The sequence below is a fragment of the Cervus elaphus genome, chromosome 2 (assembly GCF_910594005.1).
Source record: "Cervus elaphus chromosome 2, mCerEla1.1, whole genome shotgun sequence".
NCBI lineage: Eukaryota > Metazoa > Chordata > Mammalia > Artiodactyla > Cervidae > Cervus > Cervus elaphus.
This window is the reverse complement of record NC_057816.1, coordinates 46657393-46677577: the sequence shown is the minus strand read 5'-3', so window position 1 is coordinate 46677577 and position 20185 is coordinate 46657393. Positions and strand designations below refer to the sequence as shown.

The 20185-nt window shown below is 44.6% G+C and overlaps 1 protein-coding gene across 16 annotated transcripts in view; it reads right to left on the bottom strand.

Moving 5' to 3' along the window:
- FAT3 (FAT atypical cadherin 3) overlaps positions 1 to 20185 on the bottom strand; it is a 762831-nt gene that overhangs the window by 345861 nt on the left and 396785 nt on the right. The window contains exon 4 of one of the 16 annotated variants that reach the window (XM_043876756.1): positions 7322 to 9287. The exons of the other annotated variants lie outside the window; for them this stretch is intronic. Within the exon in view, the coding sequence (XP_043732691.1) occupies positions 9199 to 9287 (89 nt within the window). The 3' untranslated portion in view covers positions 7322 to 9198. Of the gene's footprint in view, positions 1 to 7321; positions 9288 to 20185 lie in introns of those variants that run through there. 16 annotated transcript variants of the gene reach the window in all.

Sequence of the window (20185 nt, the reverse complement as noted above, 5' to 3'; positions counted from 1 at the left end):
TCTCACACACACGCCCCTGGCACTCCACGCTCCTTCCTTCGCAGACATGGCCTGGGACCCTTTGCCTGTGTTGCATCCATCTCCCCTCCTGCTTCACCTCCACCTTCCTCCCCTCACAGCATCCAGGCAGCCCTGCAGACACAGTTGGTTCCCCTCACTCACCACTGACAACCTCCTCCCGGTTTCCTGTTGCCCTTGGAATGAGACCCAGACCCCTCTGTGCCCTGCCCGCCTCCTCCTCCAACGCCCCCCCACCTGCTCTGCTCCCACCTCACAGCCCCCCTTGCCTGGGTGTCCCCCCACCTCACAGCCCCCCTGTGCCCTGGGTGTCCCCCCGCTCCCACCTCACAGCCCCCCGCCTTGCCCTGGGTGTCCCCCATCTCAGAGCCCCCTCTGCCCTGGGTGTCCCCCCACCTCACAGCCCCCCGTGCCCTGGGTGTCCCCCTGCTCCCACCTCACAGCCCCCCGTGCCCTGGGTGTCCCCCCGCTCCCACCTCACAGCCCCCCTGCCCTGGGTGTCCCCCCACCTCACAGCCCCCCTGTGCCCTGGGTGTCCCCCCGCTCCCACCTCACAGCCCCCCGCCTTGCCCTGGGTGATCCCCCATCTCAGAGCCCCCTCTGCCCTGGGTGTCCCCCCACCTCACAGCCCCCTCTGCCCTGGGTGTCCCCCTGCTCCCACCTCACAGCCCCCCCCTGCCTGGGTGTCCCCCCACCTCACAGCCCCCCTTGCCTGGGTGTCCCCCCACCTCACAGCCCCCCTGTGCCCTGGGTGTCCCCCCGCTCCCACCTCACAGCCCCCCGCCTTGCCCTGGGTGTCCCCCTGTTCCCACCTCACAGCCCCCCGTGCCCTGGGTGTCCCCCTGCTCCCACCTCACAGCCCCCCTGTGCCCTGGGTGTCCCCCTGCTCCCACCTCACAGCCCCTTGCCTTGCCCTGGGTGTCCCCCATCTCAGAGCCCCCTCTGCCCTGGGTGTCCCCCCACCTCACAGCCCCCCATGCCCTGGGTGTCCCCCCACCTCACAGCCCCCCATGCCCTGGGTGTCCCCCTGCTCCCACCTCACAGCCCCCCTGTGCCCTGGGTGTCCCCCCGCTCCCACCTCACAGCCCCCCATGCCCTGGGTGTTGCTGAGCCGGCCCCACGCTCAGGACTCCTGCACCCCGGCCCCCCACTGGAGTGCTGCTCCTCTGCTCTGCCCGTGGGCAGACCTCCCACCGTCCAAGCCCCTCCTGTGGCCTTCTCGGATGCAGTCCCTGAGACCCTCCGCCTCTGTTCCTATCAGAAGGTTCCTACTTCTCCATCTGATGTGTCTCCAGCAGTTATTACCCTCTGATGTGCTCTTGTTTCCTCTCCTTTTATTGTCTTTCCACTCTCACACACATGTTCCACGAGAACCTTGTATGGCTTATATACTGCATCTTCTGCTCCTCCAATACAACCCTGAATACAGTCTTACTCCATTGAGCTTTACTGAACACACGCATGAAGGAGTGGACGCATGAGGGAGGGGACATGCCAACTCTCGGCAGTTCTCTGAGGTCCAGCTAAAGCTTCTCCTGTGAAGTCTTCTCTGAGGTTTCTCACCTAGTCTGAATTCCCAGTGCACCTACTATCATGACTAGGCGCTTTCTCGTGAACATACATGTTCTATTTCATCTGTAGAAACGTGCATTTTCTCTCCCCACTGGCTTCTAACGACCTTGACAGCAGCAACCTTGACCATCTCAAACGAGCTGCAGGTCAGGAGTTACCAGAAGTTCAGGCACACCAACTGGAGGAGAGGACGCTCGGGCCTCACTAAGGGTCTGTGAAGGTGAAAGTGTTGGTCATGTCCACTCTTTGCAACCCCATGGACTCCCGCCATGGGACTGTAGCTCGCCAGGCTCCTCTGTCTACAGAATTCTCTAGGCAAGAATACCGGAGTGGGTAGCCATTCCTGTCTCCAGGGGATCTTCCCAACCCAGGGATCGAACACAGGTCTCCTGAATTGCAGGCAGGTTCTTTACCTTCTGAGCCACCAAGCCCCTAAGACAAGGGTCTATCTACATGCTCCTATTTTAGGCACAATTTCAGCATCCCAACAGACTCTGACAACAAGAAATAACAGTAAGGAATAAGAGGTAAAGAAAACAGCTATGAGAGAAGAAAGGTGTAAGAGGTCAAAAGGCACATGTGTCAGGGGGTTGGCATCAAATGGTAAGAGTCAGCACTCGACCACAAAGACATCATGGAAGCCACTTCATCATAGCCCATGTGATCACGGGTGGGCTGTGGATCATGGTCAATTGTAAAAGGCACAGAGAAGTGTTGTGTATTATAGAAAAGCTTACAACCAAAACAAGTGTTTTGATAAATACTGGAGAAGGTGTTGAGAAAAGGGAACCCTCTTATGCTGCTGGTGGGAATGCAAATTGGTGCAGATATTAGGGAAAACAGTATGGAGGGTTCTTGAAGAACTGAAAACAAAGCTGTCATCTGATCTAGCCATCCCACTCCTGGGCGTATATCCGGAGAAAAGTCTAATTCGAAAGGATACATGCACCCTGATGTTCATAGCAGTGCTATTTACAGTAGTCAAGACATGGAAGCAACCTAAGTGTCCACTGACAAACACTACATCAATAATGAAGATAAATCAGTAGTACATATATACAATGGAAAAACACTCAGCCACAAAGGAAAATGAACTAATGCCACCCAAAGCAATGGATGGCTTAAATGGATGGTTCTAGAAATTATTATACTAAGTGAAGTAATTTAGACAGAGAAATTCAAATATCATGAGATATAACTTATGTGTAGAATCTAAGAAAATGAAACAAATAAACTTATTTACAAGCCAGAAATGAACTCACAGACATAGAAAACCAACTTATGGTCACCAAAGGGGAAAGCAGGGGGAGAGAATACTTAGATCTTTGGAATTAATAGATATACACTACAAGACATAAAACAGATAGACAGCTAGGACCTACCATATAGCCCAGGGAACTATATTTAATATACTGTCATAATCTATAATGGAAAAATATCTGAAAAGTAATAGATACATGTATTATTATGAAGCCAGCACAACATTGTGAATCAGCTGTACTTCAGTAGAAAAGATATTATTGGGATAAATAAAAAAGAAGTCCTTTGAGGTATAGGTTTCAGTTGTCAAGACTCCTCCCCTTTGGGTGGGACACCGTTTTCCAGTGAGGTCAAATAAACAAGGCCCTCTTGCTCAAGCTTAGCACAACGTTGGGCACATCACATAATTTTTACTGATGGAACCATTTCCTCTGGGAAGCAGCCTAGAATGTGAAATGCAATCTCTGTAATCACTAATTCTCTTTGCTAAGGGACTATTATTTGATCTGGTATTTGCTGGGAGAGCAATGGGGCTTGTTGATTGGCACTTCTGAACTTTCTACTAACGTTTCTTTCTGGCATGTTGAGACCATGTCCTTGGGCAAGCAGTGAACTCCCTGGGCAATTTACACCAAACAGAGAGGTGAGGAGAAGCAGAGGGCTGTCCACCTCTCCAGACGGGAGGCTCTCTGGAGGGTGTCCTCTTCTCGGGAGCTTCATCTGCAGCCAGCAGGGGCAGGATGGCATGGAGGAAAGAGAAGAGGGCTGGGAAGCAAAGCCATTTCAAGAGGAACGACACCTTTCATTCTCTTGTGCTGTGAAACTGTGCTGAGTGCTTTTGGCCATTACCTCACTTCATACTGGGGTTTCCCTCATAGCTCAGCTGGTAAGGAATCCGCCTGCAATGCAGGAGATCTGGGTCCGATCCCTGGGTTGGGAAGATCCCCTGGAGAAGGGAAAGGCTACCCTCTCCAGTATTCTGGCCTGGAGAATCCCATGGACGGTATAGTCCATGGGGTTGCAGAGTCAGACACGACTGGGCAACTTTCACTTTCACGTCATATTAAGAACAATTCTATCAGGTCTTTTCTGTCAGTATCATCACCAATGCCGCCACGACCAATGCAACCGTCATCACCACCAGGTCGTCATCATCATCACACGGAAGAATAACCTGGGAACAGAGAGCTTAGGCCTGACCGAGACCAGTAAACAGGAGCCGTGTCTCAAATAGATGTGGTCCCACCACTTTCTAGTTGGGTGTCTCACACATCACATAAACTTTCTGGGCTTCAGTTTTCTCACCTATAAAATGGGAACAACCCACATTCTCTCCCTCACAGATCTGTGTGAAGTTCATATGATGCTTGCAAACCCCTGTGAAAACTTTTACATGGCCTACAAAAGTAAGCGCTATATATCTGATTATACAGATGATTTCTATGTAAACACCTAGGTAACACAAAAATATGTTTTCCCCAAGCCTAAGAAGCCCATTTAAAAAAGGAAAGTATACCTCAGCTTTACACAAGTTGACATGTTCTTCCCTCCTCATCAGTCTTCAATATGGATTTCAAAATTGTTTTCCAACTATGACCTTCTAAGAAAGCTATTCTGTGGAGAGTATTCTCTTAGGAAACTCCAAATAAAATACAAATCTTTCAAATAAATGATGCCATTTGCATTCCCATGGGTTACTTCTACATTTTTTATTTCCATATTTCAAGCATTTTCCCAAAGGCTTTTCTCCCTTTGATCCATATCAGTCTGACATGTTGAACTTAGTTATAAAGTGACTAGCCTGGGATCCCTGGGTCATTTAGTTTTGCATCCTGTTATCAATATTATATAATGAGACCTACTTCAGAATAAAAGCCTACTTTTCTTAGAATTACTCCTATTCTCCAGACAAATATGCAGCTAAGGAAGAATTGCTTGAGAAATGGTCAGAGGGGCTTCCCTAACCAAGGGCTTTCCATCTATGAAGGAATAATGCAAATAGTAGGGTTGGGCTAAAACCATAGAGACCAGAGTTTAAATCATGGCTCTATCCTTTCATCAGCAATGTGAATTTAGAGAAAAGACTTAAACTCTGAGTCTCAAGTCCTTTAACTATAAAATGAGAATAACGAGATCCTATAAACTGTCTGTCACTAGTAGGTGTTCAAATAAATGTTAGCCAAAAAGAGAGGATGCATTCATTTACACTGAAAAGATTTGATGGATCACAATCTAAGGCTATCAGTTAAGCTATAGTTTAAAGAGGCGGGAATACCAGACCACCCGACCTGCCTCCTGAGAAACCTGTATGCAGGTCAAGAAGCAACAGTTGGAAGTGGACATGGAAAAACAGACTGGTTCCAAATCAGGAAAGGAGTACATCAAGGCTGTATATTGTCACCCTGCTTATTTAACTTATATGCAGAGCACATCATGAGAAACACTGGGCTGATGAAGCACAAGCTGGAATCAAGATAGCTGGAAGAAATATCAATAAGCTCAGATACTAACTAAAGAGCCTCTTGATGAAAGTGAAAGAGGAGAGTGAAAAAGTTGGCTGAAAACTCAACATTCAGAAAACTAAGATCATGGCATCCGGTCCTATCACTTCATGGGAAATAGATGGGGAAACAGTGGAAACAGTGGCTGACTTTATTTTCTTGGGCTCCAAAATCATTGCAGATGGTGACTGAAGTCATGAAATTAAAAGACACTAGCTCCTTGGAAGAAAAGTTATGACCAACCTTGACAGCATATTAAAAAGCAGAGACATTACTTTGCCAACAAAGGTCCATCTAGTCAAGGCTATGGTTTTTCCAGTAGTCATGTATGGATGTGAGAGTTGGACTATAAAGAAAGCTGAGCACCAAAGAATTGATGCTTTTGAACTGTGGTGTTGGAGAAGACTCTTGAGAGTCCCTTGGTTTGCAAGGAGATCCAACCAGTCCATCCTAAAGGAGATCAGTCCTGAGTGTTCATTGGAAGGACTGATGCTGAAGCTGAAACTCCAATACTTTGGCCACCTGATGTGAAGAGCTGACTTCTTGGAAAAGACCCTGATGCTGGGAAAGATTGAGGGCAGGAGGAGAAAGGGACGACAGAGGATGAGATGGTTGGATGGCATCACCAACTCGAAGGACATGAGTTTGAGTAACTCCTGGGAGTTGGTGATGGACAAGGAGGCCTGATGTGCTGCAGTCCATGGGATTGCAAAGAGTCGGACATGACTGAGCAACTGAACTCAAACTGAACTAAAGGGAAGACCTCCATAGAATCATTTCTAACCAGACCACCTGTCCATAAATGACACAGTTAAATGTGACATCAGACAAGTTCTTAGCAATCAGGCGAATTTATGAAAACACTCTGTAAACCATTAGCATATCCAAGAGGCTGCAATGAGATAGGTTTAATAAGAAAGAATATTGAGGGAGAGATGTTGGAGGTGATAAAAGGGACAGAGTGAAGTAAGGAACAGGCACAGAGAAGAAAAGAGTTAAACTAAAAAGTGAAGGGTACAAAATCCACACATATGTCAAGGTTGGTCTTCAAGTGATAAATGGGAAGAATGTGCGGAAAGAAAACCACAAAATCTTAGTACTCCAGGGTGGGCACAGTGCGAGGGAACTACCCAGGGACTGCAGTCCAGCTCACGAGAACTCCTGTGGCCTTCGTTATCGGGTGGACAGGGCCCCAGCAACCAATGGTACTGACAGGAGGGATGTTTGACAGCATTAAAGCCCAATGGAGGTTGTTCAGTCAAAACATTTTGATAATCAGGGTCACTAGGAAGTTGGGAGGAAAGCAAGTTTGTTGTTCTGGCAATCGGATACGAAGGAGTAAGTATCTGACTCAAGAAAATAGAGGAGAAAGCCCAATCTCATTGTACCCATAGCTCACTCCCGGCACGGCCTGTGAGAGGGCCAATAGCAAGAAGGTTATGTCTCTCATCGATACCATCATCTGGATCATGGGATCCGCAGGCCACTCAATTCAGAAGAGCGTGTCACCAAAGCATGGTGTCCTAAACCACCGTCGGTCCCAGGGATAGACTGGGATACACATGCAATCCCAATAAAAGATTGTGTTGGTTCTGCAAATGCGGTCCAAGGCAAGTTCTTGAAGTCCCCATCAATCTGACTGGCCTTCACCCTGTCCCATCCAGAACCTCTAGAGCTGCTGCTCGTGTGTCTTACAAAGTAAGATTTGGAGGGTGCGGGGGGAGTGGGAAGGGGGAGAAGGTGGTGGAGCTGGTTCCACAGTGAGGAGGCCTCACAAGCTGTGTACTGGCCTGACAAGGTTAGGCTCTCCCCAGGATTTTATTTTTTTAAGAATATATGTTAAAATGTGGCTTCCAAGGTGGCTCAGTGGTAAAGAATCCGCCTGCGATGCAGGAAATGTGGGTTTGATCCCTGAGTGGGGAGGATCCCCTGGAGAAGGGCATGGCACCCCACTCCAGTGTTCTTGCCTGGGAAAGCCCATGGACAGAGGAGTTTGGTGGGCTATAGTCCCTGAGGTCGCAAAGAGTCAGACACGACTTTAGCAACTAAACAACAGCAAATGTTAAAATGTAGTATATTTCTTACCAAAAGAATGGTTACCCTGCGGGGCTCGTGTATTGATAAGGGTGACCTCGGTAACATCACTCTCACAGGGCTTCACACGCCGCTGAGCTCTGGCTCCACCACCCAATGTCCCTCCGCCCCCAGTCTTTCCTGGACCACACACACAAACATTACCCAGTGCTCTCTCTTGTCTTAGGGTAATCAACAAAAAGGGGGTGTCAGTTACCCCTGCGGACCCCAGGAGCCTGGATGCCAAGCGTGAAAACATGCTAGTTGGGGGCGGGGAGCTGGTCTCGGAGTCTCCCAACATCGTTACTGTACCACACTTGCAGCATTCCAGACGGTGCCTGTAAGCCCACGAAGTGTCAGTCTCAGGGGTGAAGCTCCACATGAATGAGGTCATATTTATTTATGCCATCTAACGCCTGATACGCTACCAGTGAGTACTTACAATACCTCCTAATGAGAAAGTATGTCTTGTACCTTGGAATAAGATGTGGGAATAAGCTTGCCTTTATAAAGGACTTAATTATTACTTCGTTATTAGGGTTACAAAGCTCTTGTTCTTTTCTTTCTTAGCTCACAAACCAACAAAAGAGAGAGCAAATTCAACAACCATGGAAATCCTGTGCCAGGAAGTACCACCATAATGTTCGCGAAGAAAAGCAATTTGTGTTGCGGACAGAATGCATTCCCCTCCCATTATAACCACAGCCTGTTAAAAGCCTGTCAGGAAATAAATAAAACACTTTTTGTTCTGCTGCCCACATCCTTGTACTCAATTCAACAGATTCGAGCTTCTCAGAAATGCAGTCGGAGGTGAAGCCAAAGAGGACACACAGGCTGGGGAAAGGAAGTGCCCAGAGGAGCCTGCGGGGATGTGGCCCCTCAATACTTGCTTCCCCAGTCACTCTGCCCCCACGACCCTCACCTGAACTCACATGCTGTTAAAACAGATTCGGCCACGAGGTTCACATCCCTGACCAGTCCCATCCTTCCTGCCAAAAAGCAGGATTCATCTTACCACGGAAAAGAGGGGGGTGAAATTAAAGAGCTCACATGGTTTATGTAGAGTACACACAGGCATCAAGATGATTCTTATTCTTAGCTCCAAAAAAATACTATATATCTGAATGAGTGCTTTAAGATGTATGCTTTTTCTAACACTATATCTTAAGTGATGCTTACTATATATAATATGTTTTTTTCCCCTGCAAGCAATCCACCTCACACGTTTTCAGAAGCACTACCAAAATAGAAAGCGTTCTGAAGCATGCTGTGGCTTCTGGCAGCAAACATCAAGGGTGGGGAAAGGGGGCTGGGTTTTACGGTAAAGCAATCTGGGGTATCCTTGCAAAATGTATAGGCAATCTTGCAGCTAAGAGTACCTGCCTTATGAATAATCCATAAATACCAACTGACCCTAAGTGTCCACCATAAGCTCAGTTACCTTTTTCACCACACGACATTCCCATGCCCAGCAGAGGGCCTGACCCACTAGGCACTGGAAGGATGAGTTCTACAAGTGTGGCCCACTGACTAAGTGAAGGCCAATGAAGGGTCGAGGGCAACTGGTACACAGAAGTGACAAATGGTCTTGTTTTCATGGTTCTAAACACCTAAGGACGGAGGAAGATGATTCAGTCATCTCATATTCACTTACACAGATGTGCAAGTTAAATAGCTGGGACCCAAAGTCCTTGCAGTGCACACCACCCCCGATCCCCGAATCCTGCCTCTTATTCTTTCTGCTCCTGGCGCTGCACCCAAACTGTGACGCACATCACTGCTCATGAGTGGGTGAGAGGGACACCAGGGCGGAGGGGGCCCTGATCCTCCGGGTTTCGTTCAGGGTCTCTCTAAAGCCAGAACCTGCAAGTGGGAACACACGTGACTGAGATAAAGCTTTATAACAAAAATGATCATTCCAAGTTACTACTTTTTGCACACAGTCTTTCCTGACCTAGCTTGGGAATCAAATATTATATTACAATGGTATGTGTTCCAGTAAGACATTAGTAAACACACACAATACACAATCTGCTCATAACCGTAAGATTCCTTTCCTATGAGGTAGTGAGACAAGGTGCTATGTCATGCAACAGGGTCAAGGTTACATACAGACCCTTAACCTGTTGTAGTCACCCTTCTAGAATGTTCAAGGAAGAGAATGCACCTGATTGTAAGCTGAGGTCACCAGGCAACTTTGGATCAGTCAACTAACTATAAGAGAAATACTCTTAGAGCTCAGTACAACCCAGCCCAGGGTCTTCAGCCAGCAAGTGTTCCATGAACATTTGATAAATGGCAAATTAAAACCAAATTAGGCCACTTCACACCCATGAGGATGGCAACTAGGGGAAAAAAAGAAAAATAACAGCTGTTGGTGAGGATGTGGAGGAACTGAAACTCGTATATACTGTTGGTGTCGTTGACCCGCTCAGTCGTGTCTGACTCTTTGCGACCCCATGGACTGCAGCACGCCTGGACCATCTCCCAGACTTTGCTCAAACTCATGTCCATTGAGTCGGTGATGCCATCTAACCATCTCATCCTCTGTCGTCCCCTTCTCCTCCTGCCTTCATTCTTTCCCAGCATCAGGGTCTTCTCTAATGAGTCAGTTCTTCACATCAGGCGGCCAAAGTATTGGAGCTTCAGCGTCAGCATCAGTTGTTTCAATGAATATTCAGGATTGATTTCCTTTCAGATGGACTGATTTGATCTCCTTGCAGTCCTGTTAGTGGGAATGTAAGTGGTGAAACTGATATAAAAACAGGAAGGTGGTCCTCAAAAAACTGAAAGAATTACCACCTGATCCAGAAATCCCACTTCTGGATATATACCTAAAATAATTGAAAATGGGCCTTAAAGAGCTATTGGCACACATGTGTTCATAGCAATATTATTCACAACAGCCAAAACATGAAAGCAGCCCAGGCATCCGTCCGCAGGCGAGTGGATAAACAAAATGTGACATGTGCGTTTTCCTCTGTCGCCCAGCCAGAGATGCCTCTCACCCTTGGACTTCCTTGGTGGTTCAGATGATGGGGAATCTGCCTGTAACACGGGAGACCAAGGTTCAATCCCAGGGTTGGGAAGATCCCCTGGAGGAGGGAATGGCTACCCACTCCAGTATTCTTGCCTGCAGAATGCCATGGATAGAGGTTACAGTCCATGGGGTTGCAAAGAGCTGAACATGACTGAGCACCTACAAAGGAATATTATTCAGCCTTAAAAAGGAAGGAAACTCTGACACATGTTACAACATAGATGGATTCTGAGGACATTATGCTGTGCAAAATAAGCCAGTCACAGAGATAAACAGTACAGTAATTTCACGTCTGTGAGGCACCTAGAGCAGTCAAATTCACAGAGACAGAACGGAGAACAGCGGCTGCCAAGAGCCGCTGCAGAGAGGACCGGAGGGTTGCACGATGTGCTATGTTTCAGCTTTCCAAGATGAAGAGGGTTCTGGAGACTGATTGCCAAACCATGGGATTGTACTTAAGGCTGCTGAAACGTACACTAAAAAATGGCAGGATGGTAATATTTATGTTTTGTGTTTTGCCACAGTTAAAAAATACATCCACAGAAACAAAAAAGATACCCACAATAACTAAAGAGAGATTAATTCTTTAATATCATCAAATACCCATCAGCAACCCAATTGTTCCATAAATGTAATAAATGTTTTAAACACAATTTGCTTTAATCGGTACCAAAAAATTGTTCATAAAATAATTAGAAGGTTTAGAAGATTCCTGATCTATTGTTGGCAATATTATGGTCTATAAAAGAAGTAGTGTCTAGATAAGTTTTAAAATGACACATATTCCTTGATTACAAGACTAAGAAGGATTTGAGGGCAGGGACTGTAGTCTTATTCTGCATCCCCAAAGCCTTAGAAGAAATACTGAATAAATGACCAAATAGTGCATTCTTTCAGTTTAACTACTGCAGAAACAAGATATAGGTCCAAAGAAACTGACAGAAAAGGCTCCTTTTCCTTTGTAACAATTCATCTGTCAGAAGCTGGATGCTTGCTATTCTGCCTGCAGCTAAATTGATAAAATTCTACTCCTTTTTAGAAGCAAAATATTTTAAGTTCCTGTCATGAGCTTTGTAAAACAACTGATACGCTTATAATTTAGCAAAAATTGACTTGGTATGCCTTGCAGTCTCTGCATTAGAGATACTGTGTTAGACATTAAAAAAACAAACAAAACAAAACTCTTCAGGAGAGGATAATGTTCTACATGGAATAAGATAATTAAGAGGGACGCAATTTTTCATATTAACCATTTTTTAAATGTTTTTATTGAATTTATTACAATATTCCTTCTTTTTTTTTTTTTTTTAATGCTTTGGATTTTGGCTGCAAGGCATGTGGGATCTTATCTCCTTGAGCAGGGATTGAACTAACAGCCTACCTGCCTTAGAAGGCAAAGTCTTAACAAATGGACTGCCAGGGAAGTCCGAGGGTAATATAATTAACACAGAAAAAGTCCTAGCTGCTATGCTTCTGTTGTTGTGATGTGGTTTGTTTACATTAAGTGAGTGCATTCTTGGAACTGACAGAAATAGACGAATACATTCCACAGTATTGCAGAATCCTTCCCAAATCCTCTCCCAGAATGTGGCTCTCTTATAGGGCTCCTTACATATGAGACCTGCACTGTGGATACACCCAATACAGAAATCAGTTGTGGGAGGCACAGGAGTCCATTAAGAAGCATCGCTATTCTGGCATTTACTGCAGAGATGAGGGATATTAAAATATTAAACTTCAGCCTTAGAGGATATGAGGTCACCAAAGCCATACTTCAAAGCCAGAAGGCCATCCTAAGTACTTTAAGTGGGTTTTATTGTTTTGTTCCTAGGGCAGGTAAATTTACATTTGGCTTGGTAATAGAATTCTTTCAAAGGGGCCTGAATTTGAAAACATCCAGGCCCTTAGCTTTCCTTCTTTTGTATTTGACTTAAAGACACACAGAGGTCAGTCTCCTTGGGTTTATGGTTGAATGATAATTCCAGCAGTAGAAATGGATTGTGCTGGACTGAGTTAAGGGATAGAAATTGGGAAGGAGCCAGTCTTGTAACCAAGACTGCTTACAAGTCAAGACTGGGAGGCGAGGGTGGGATGTTCTGAGAGAATAGCACTGAAACAAGTATACTATCAAGGGTGAAACAGATCACCAGCCCAGGTTGGATGCATGAGACAAATGCTCAGGGCTGGTGCACTGGGAAGACCCAGAGGGATGGGATGGGGAGGGAGGCGGGGCGGGGGGGGATCGGGATGGGGAACACATGTAACTCCATGGCTGATTCATGTCAATGTATGGCAAAAACCACTACAATATTGTAAAGTAATTAGCCTCCAACTAATAAAAATAAATGAAAAAAAAAAAAGACTGGTTACCAGTCTTGTAACCAAGACGGCTTTAGGCGCAGTTTAGCCTCTGTGTCAAAATCCTAGCTCCTCTGACCATACTAAACTATAGAGGGACTGTTAGTAAAAGATGAAAGAAAAGAAGGGATGTAAGATAAAGGCAACAAATATCTCCTTTGTTTTTAACCTGTACATCAGCATGCTAGCAGAGAAGGAGATGGCCACCCACTCCAGTGTTCTTGCCTGGAGAATCCCAGGGACGGCGGAGCCTGGTGGGCTGCCGTCTGTGGGGTCGCACAGAGTCGGACACGACCGAAGTGACTTAGCAGCAGCAGCAGCGCTGGACCAGCACATACAGTGAATGCTGATAACTGATTACAGTGGCTGCTCAATAAGCACGTGCTTCTGAAGCTTTTGTACCCGATCAAATGAGACAACTACTGTAAAACAGAGGACTTTTTTATGAACAAATAAATGTTAGTTTTCGAGCACTCTGTTCAACCTTTTTATATAAAGTCGGCTATTTTTAGGGGACAACAGAAGTAGTGATAATTAGTTAAAATCTGAGTTTGGTTTTATGATAAGAAATTGTATCCTGTGAGCCTGGCCCCTTCTGTCACACAGCTCATCAGCTGCTTATCCGTCTACAGTTTGATTTCTCTACTTACGCACGTGGTTTTTCTCCTTACCACTCCGCCTTCCTTCCAAACACTCTAGTGCCCTCTGTGACTGAACTTTTCCATCTCCTAGCTCAGCTCCTCCTCCTGCCAGAAAAGCCTTCCTACCATACATCCCTATCTAAGGTTTAAAGGCCAAGTTTAAATCTTCCTTCTCCCAAGAAGCCTCTGCCACACTCTCTCATTTTGTATTAATCTGTCACTCCCCAACCTCCTACAGTATATTGTTGAAACTTTGATTAAATCACTCACAAGTAAGTTCCCTGGACTAAAAAAACCTCTCTGTGTCAGCCTCCATGTACAAAGCACTTGGATCGTATACTTGAATCCGAGTATCTTGAATCCAAAGCACTTGAATCTGAGCATCTGCTTAAGAATATTTACTGAAATCATACCAAAAGAAAACAATGAAGGAAAAGGTGAGTTTCTAAAGGGAGAGAAATTTGTTCCAATTTAGAATTCCACTGAAATTTAACTGGGGATAAACATGAATACTAGGCGCCTATTTGTATTGGTCTGAAGTAGCAGGCTGGTACTCCACAGGCTTACTGACGGTACAAGATTGATTTCCTGTATTTAAGCATACTTTTATGACAAACAGGGCCGGATACGGAAGGAGACAGCAGCTTCACAATATGAATAGCCTCAATTAGGGCTCAAGTTAGACGTGCCAAGTCTTTGTTATTGAGATCGGAGGGGAAGAAGTGCCATCTACGTGGCCAGAGACAGAGAGACCATCAAAAGTCATGCTAAAAGATAAGCTCACTCAAATAAAGCAAATATGATATATCCACTTGGCTGAACACGTGAGCAAGTTTAAGCTTAAGCAACACAACTTAATAAGGAGAAGAAAATTGTGCCGAGATGGTGTGAGGAGAGAGTGTCAGAATTGGGATCTGTGGATTGGAACCTGCTATACTTTTTCATACCTGAATTCATACCTGAATCAACTCATTCAATGAAAATGTATTGAGTACCCGCAAGTGTAAGAATCTGCCTGCAATGCAGGAGACCCCGGTTCGATTCCTGGGACAGGAAGATCCACTGGAGAAGGGATAGGCTACCCACTCCAGAATTTTTGGGCTTCCCTTGTGGACCAGCTGGTAAAGAATCCATCTGCAATGCAGGAGACCTGGGTTCGATCCCTGGGTTGGGAAGATCCCCTAGAGAAGGGAAAGGCTACCCACTCCAGTATTCTGGCCTGGAGAATTCCATGGACTGTATAGTCCATGGGGTCGCAAAGAGTCGGACACAACTGAGTGACTTTCACCCGTAAGTGCTAGTTACATGTTGTTTGACAAAACTTTCACTAGTAAAAGGGGGAGTGCTACAGCAAATAAATCCGAGGTGGAAACTGCCTCTCGCCCACCACGGTCTGTGTTCTCCTTTCGCAGTAATAGAAAAGCCTGGCCACTCAGCTAGAAACCACATATATTCCTCTCCTCCTTCATGGCTGGGTATGGAGAGTTCTGGCCAATGGAATGCAACTCCTAGGCATTTAGGAGTTGGAGAATGCAACTCTCCAACTAAGAGGTCAAGCCATATGCTCTTCCTTCCTTTCCTTTCCCTATGAGCTGAAACATGGATGTGCCTAGGACTCAGCTTCAACCACAGACAGAAGATAACACCCAAGGAGACAGTGGGGTCATATGATAGACAACTCCTAGTCCTGGACTGGTCACATGGGACAGACCCACTGCACCCCCCTGAACTGTTACCTCGTTCCTGTTACACTGTGAAGTGAAGTGAAAGTCACTCAGTCGTGTCCGACTCTTTGCAACCCCACGGACAATACAGTCACGGAATTCTCCAGGCCAGAATACTGGGGTGGGTAGCCTTTCCCTTCTCCAGGGAATCTTCCCAACCCAGGGATTGAACCCAGATCTCCTGCATTGCAGGTGGATTCTCTACCAGCTGAGCCACAAGGGAAGCCCAGGCAAACTGTCTTCATTATTCCACTGCACTTTAGAAGTCTCTTCTTTATGACAGCTTAATTTTCATCCTACCTAGCATTTAGCCTTTCCTAGAGTCAGAATGGGGTTTCCCAAGTGGTGCTAGTGGTAAAGAACCTGCCCGTCAATGCAGGAGACAGAATAGACTCGGGTTCAATCCTTGGGTCAGGAAGATCCGCCGAGAAGGACATGGCAACCCACTCCAGTGCTGTTGCCTGGAGAATCCCATGGACAGAGGAGCCTGGCGGGCTACAGTCCATGGGACCTCAAAGAGTCAGACATGAATGAGCGACTAATACGCACAGAGTCAGAATGGGGGCCAGGCCCCTGCTGCCTCATTTCTGGGAAATGTGTCAAATACTACTTGCTCTTCTGTGGGCCCTTGTCTGCTTTTGCTCCAAATTCACCTGGCTGACATCTACCAAAAAATGGTTGGCTTCTTCCTCGCCTGATCTGTGAGTACCAGTGACTTGCTGAATGGTCCGGAACAAGCCTCTTAACTCTTTTCATCTGCGACAGCATAAATACCCATTTTCCTCTGTGGAGTATTTTGTTAATTAACATCAGTAGAACAGAGAATGTTCCAAAGCAGGACTGTTACTGTAAGCTTCCTTGACTCCAACTGTATAAGCAACATTAGAACTAATCACTCAGGAAGTAAAATCACTAGGAAGTTGTCAAGAGGGTCAGCCTGTAATTAATCAATGAGGTCACTGCCAATAACAATAGTACATTCTGTTACATGTGTAACTGGATTTAATGGATGTACCACACTGGCAAGTTACTGGAAGAAGGAAACATTCCATCTTTGCCCTGGAACAGCATCTTATTGCAAAACACAAATGAAATATCTGTGCATCATGCCAAACAACACCAAAAAGGAAGTGGAACAGAGGCCATTGCTAGAAACACTGTTACTCTACAAGAGAATTCAAAGTGATCTGCGGAAAAGGGACACCGCTGTTGAAAACATGTATGCTTTCTAAGTCTTGAGCACAAATCTATTGGAAAAGATCCTTCACCTTGTATGGTCACCCCCTTTTTATGGTAAAGCAAAGTAGGAGACTGACTGCTTCAAGTCCTAGAAGCTTCTAAGTGACTCAGACACGGTGAGGACTGGACAACAGACTTTAAATACATGGAGAGTTGATCGTGTCACTGACCAACCTTGCTCCAAATCCACCGATTAGAAAAAATGAACAAATTTGTTCCTTGGTGAGATTCGGCATTAGGCAGAGCTTGCAATCTCATCTTCTCCAAGGTCCCTAGGCATCAGAAGTTCTACGTTCTAATACTATGATGGGGTCTGAGTCAGTAGACTCACTATTATGATGCCACATTCAAGATCAAGGTTTCATTTTGCTAAGTTAAATATGCTATTCTTTAGCACTTTTAATTATTAAAAAAAGCTTAAGCAGTTAAAGTCATAAGGGGCATTTTAGTTCAGGTGCTTACAAGTATTTTGGCAACACTTCAAAAATCTCATCTCTTTGACTTGCAAGTCTGCTTCTAGGAATTTTTTTCTAAAGGGAAAATAGAAACAGATTTACAAAGATAATGACCAAAGCACCTTTTTAATAAGGGTAAAAAATTAAAACCAGTCCCACCCTGGATACTGGAGACAAAAGAAAAGGCGGTACATGGGATCTGCTGAAATGAAATTACACTAATAACCAAGTTAGTATAGTTAAACACTCCATTTTCTACAGATATAGGTCCCTGTCTTGAGGATCCTGAATATAATGTAATGAATTCTTTTGAATTTAGGAGGATTATAAAAGTAGGCCCACTTTAACATCAAATAAAAAATCCTTAGAAAATGTCACATTGATATCCTCTCATGTCTGGAAGAAAATTAAGTAAAAGGAAGAACACATCAGCTGTGAATATTCCCATCCTTATTGTTGTTGTTCAGTTGCTAAGTCATGCCAACTCTTTTGCAAACTCATGGACTTCAGCACGCCGGCTCCACTGTCCACGGGATTGTCAGGCCAGAACACCAGAGTGGGCTGCCATTCCTTCTCTGTGGGATCTTCCTGACCCAGAGATCACAGGTAAACTCATACTAGCAGGAAATCAGTTGTACAGCTTTCCACATTTCATTTTTGCCATGCCTCTCACATTTGAAATTATTCCAAGACAAGGAAAACATCTTTCTCTTAATTACCTGGAACCAATGTTCTAAAAATCTCTCCAGTTAGTGTCATTCAGAAACATGATTTTTACAAAAGCAATTTAGGAAAAGAGGTTGCTGAAATGCAGCCCATTTCTTAAAAGCATGGTATTTCAGTGAATCAGAGTACATTCTGAAAAGAAAGCACATAAAAATATTACCATTATGCAGACTTACTATTTGCAATTTAAAAAAACTTTTATTTAATCCACAATTAGTGGAGTTTAATAATCCTTGATTCTGGGGATTTGAGTAAATTCCAAACTTTAAATTTACTGACAAAAAGAACCAGAAAGTAACAAGACAACTGTGATCCTGACCAATATTATTATTTCTTTCTTTTAATTTTCATTTTAAAATAGTTTCAAACTTACAGAAAAGCTACAAGTAGAGCATGATGAACCTTCATACATCCCTCACTCAGAGATACTACTCAGATTTGACTAGTGGTCCTAATAATCCCCTTTGCAGAGAAGGATCCAATCTAGGACCACATGTGGCACTTAATGGTCACGGCTCTTTAGTCTTCCTCAATCAGGATGACACTCTTCAGTCCCTCCTCACCTTCATGACCTTATCATTTCTGATGATGCAGGCTGGGCTCAGGTGTGCTTATTGATACTGAGGTGTCCCTCCTGAACAGAGCTAAGAAATATCTGTATATAAATGCACACACATGCCCTTGCATCTATATTTATTTCTACCGCTACCTATATATCTTGAATATAGCAATACCTCTAATTCCAATCCAACATCACAGAGTCACTCTAGCCGCTGCTTCTCCTGTTTGTAACATCCTTCTCCTCTGACAGTAAGAAAACTGGCTTTCCTTACCCACCTCTTTTCTCACTAGCCAATATGTCAGTGGTCTCATCTACCGATACAACCAGCCATTGATCTCAGCACTTTCCTCTCTCCATCTCTGACCTCAGCGGAGCCAACTCTAACCATTCACCCCCTTCACTTGGCCTCCCCGCACCCCTTTATTCTGAAATAGAAATGAGGTGAAAGAAGAAGGAAAAAAGGAAGGAAGGAAAGGAAAGGAGAAAGGAAAGAAGAAAAAAAGTTTTTGATAGTAGTAGGTATGGTGCATTTCAGGGACAAAAAAAATAAGGAAAATTTAAAAAAGGAGGAAGAGACAAGAGGCGGCAGAGAATAATCAGATCCTGGGCTCTGGAAGGATGCTTGGGTTGGAATCTTGAACCTGCTACTTAGTAGTTGTGAAAATTCAGGAAATTTGCTTTACCAATTTGCGCCTTGTCTCCCCAAGGTTAGGACAGAAACCGTGTGCCTATCATATAGGACTAACGTGTTCACAGGTTTAAAACGTATAGAAAAGCACTTGGAACTTTGTAAGAATAACTGAATATTAACTATTTTATTACTTATCTATAGAAGTGCACAATTTCTCTCCTGAACATGAGGCAATTCTTTTAATGCATTCAGCCAAGTTTTCTACCTTAACATGTCCTGGTAAGTATGCTGATTGTGGAAACTGCAGAAAGACAATGCAAAATGAAATTTACAGTCACCAGAATTTGAAACAATGAAAACAAAACTCATTATCATATCCAGTCCTAACTCCTTCATATTCCCCAATCCCTCATTTCTACAGAATGGCCACATCCTAAGGATAGAGACTGGGTTATCTTGATCGTTGAAGACGTGCAAATATTAATTATGGTCCCATTAACTTCATTGTCAATGACTGCTGTTATCATTTTCATCATTTTTCTTCCCACAGGATGATAGATAAGGTACTTTTTTCAGCAGTGAAAATTTCTAAAATGAAGGCCTCTACATGAATACAAAGTGGTATCATTTTAAATTCTAAATCTGTAGCTCAAATAATCAAAGTACATTCCACAGGCTATTCAAAACACAGCTCAAGGTAAAATACTGCCCTCCAGCTGAGATAATGACTAATTTTCCAATCAAGTATTTTTTTTTCTTTTTCTTTTTTTTTGGCCATTTTTCAATCTACTGAAATTGTTCCTCTCATGTTTAGAAAATGAAGTGAAATATTCTAATTTACAAATAATTACCACACACATCTCTGTAGGGATAACAAGCTGTCAAAAAATTAAAATCTATGCATTGCCACTCTTTTGTAATACTTGCCTTTTTACTATCATCCTCACCATGCCAGTAGCCTGTCTAAGATCTATTTCCACCTCTATTCCACATTCCTGGACATGACTATTTCACCAGCTAACGGCATTAACATGGCCACAAACCGAAACACTCACTCAGCCTGTGCTCTCACCCTTGGCTCTATAAATGGGTTCAGAAACTGCTATTTACTGAATATTTGCTTCCACACAAATCCGTATGTTGAAACCTAACCCTCAGTCTGATGGTGTTCAGAGATGGGTCCTTTGGTTGGTGACTAGGTCATGATGTCGTGAACGGGAACCTAACAAGCGGGCCCAGGAGCGGGTCCCCGCACCCTTCCCACCACGGGCGCAGACAGAGGGAAGCCAGTCACCCATGGCGAAGCGGGCCATCACCAGACACTGTGACTGCAGGCATGGTGGTCTGGGACTTTCCATATGTACGCTCTCCAATCTTTGAGGAAT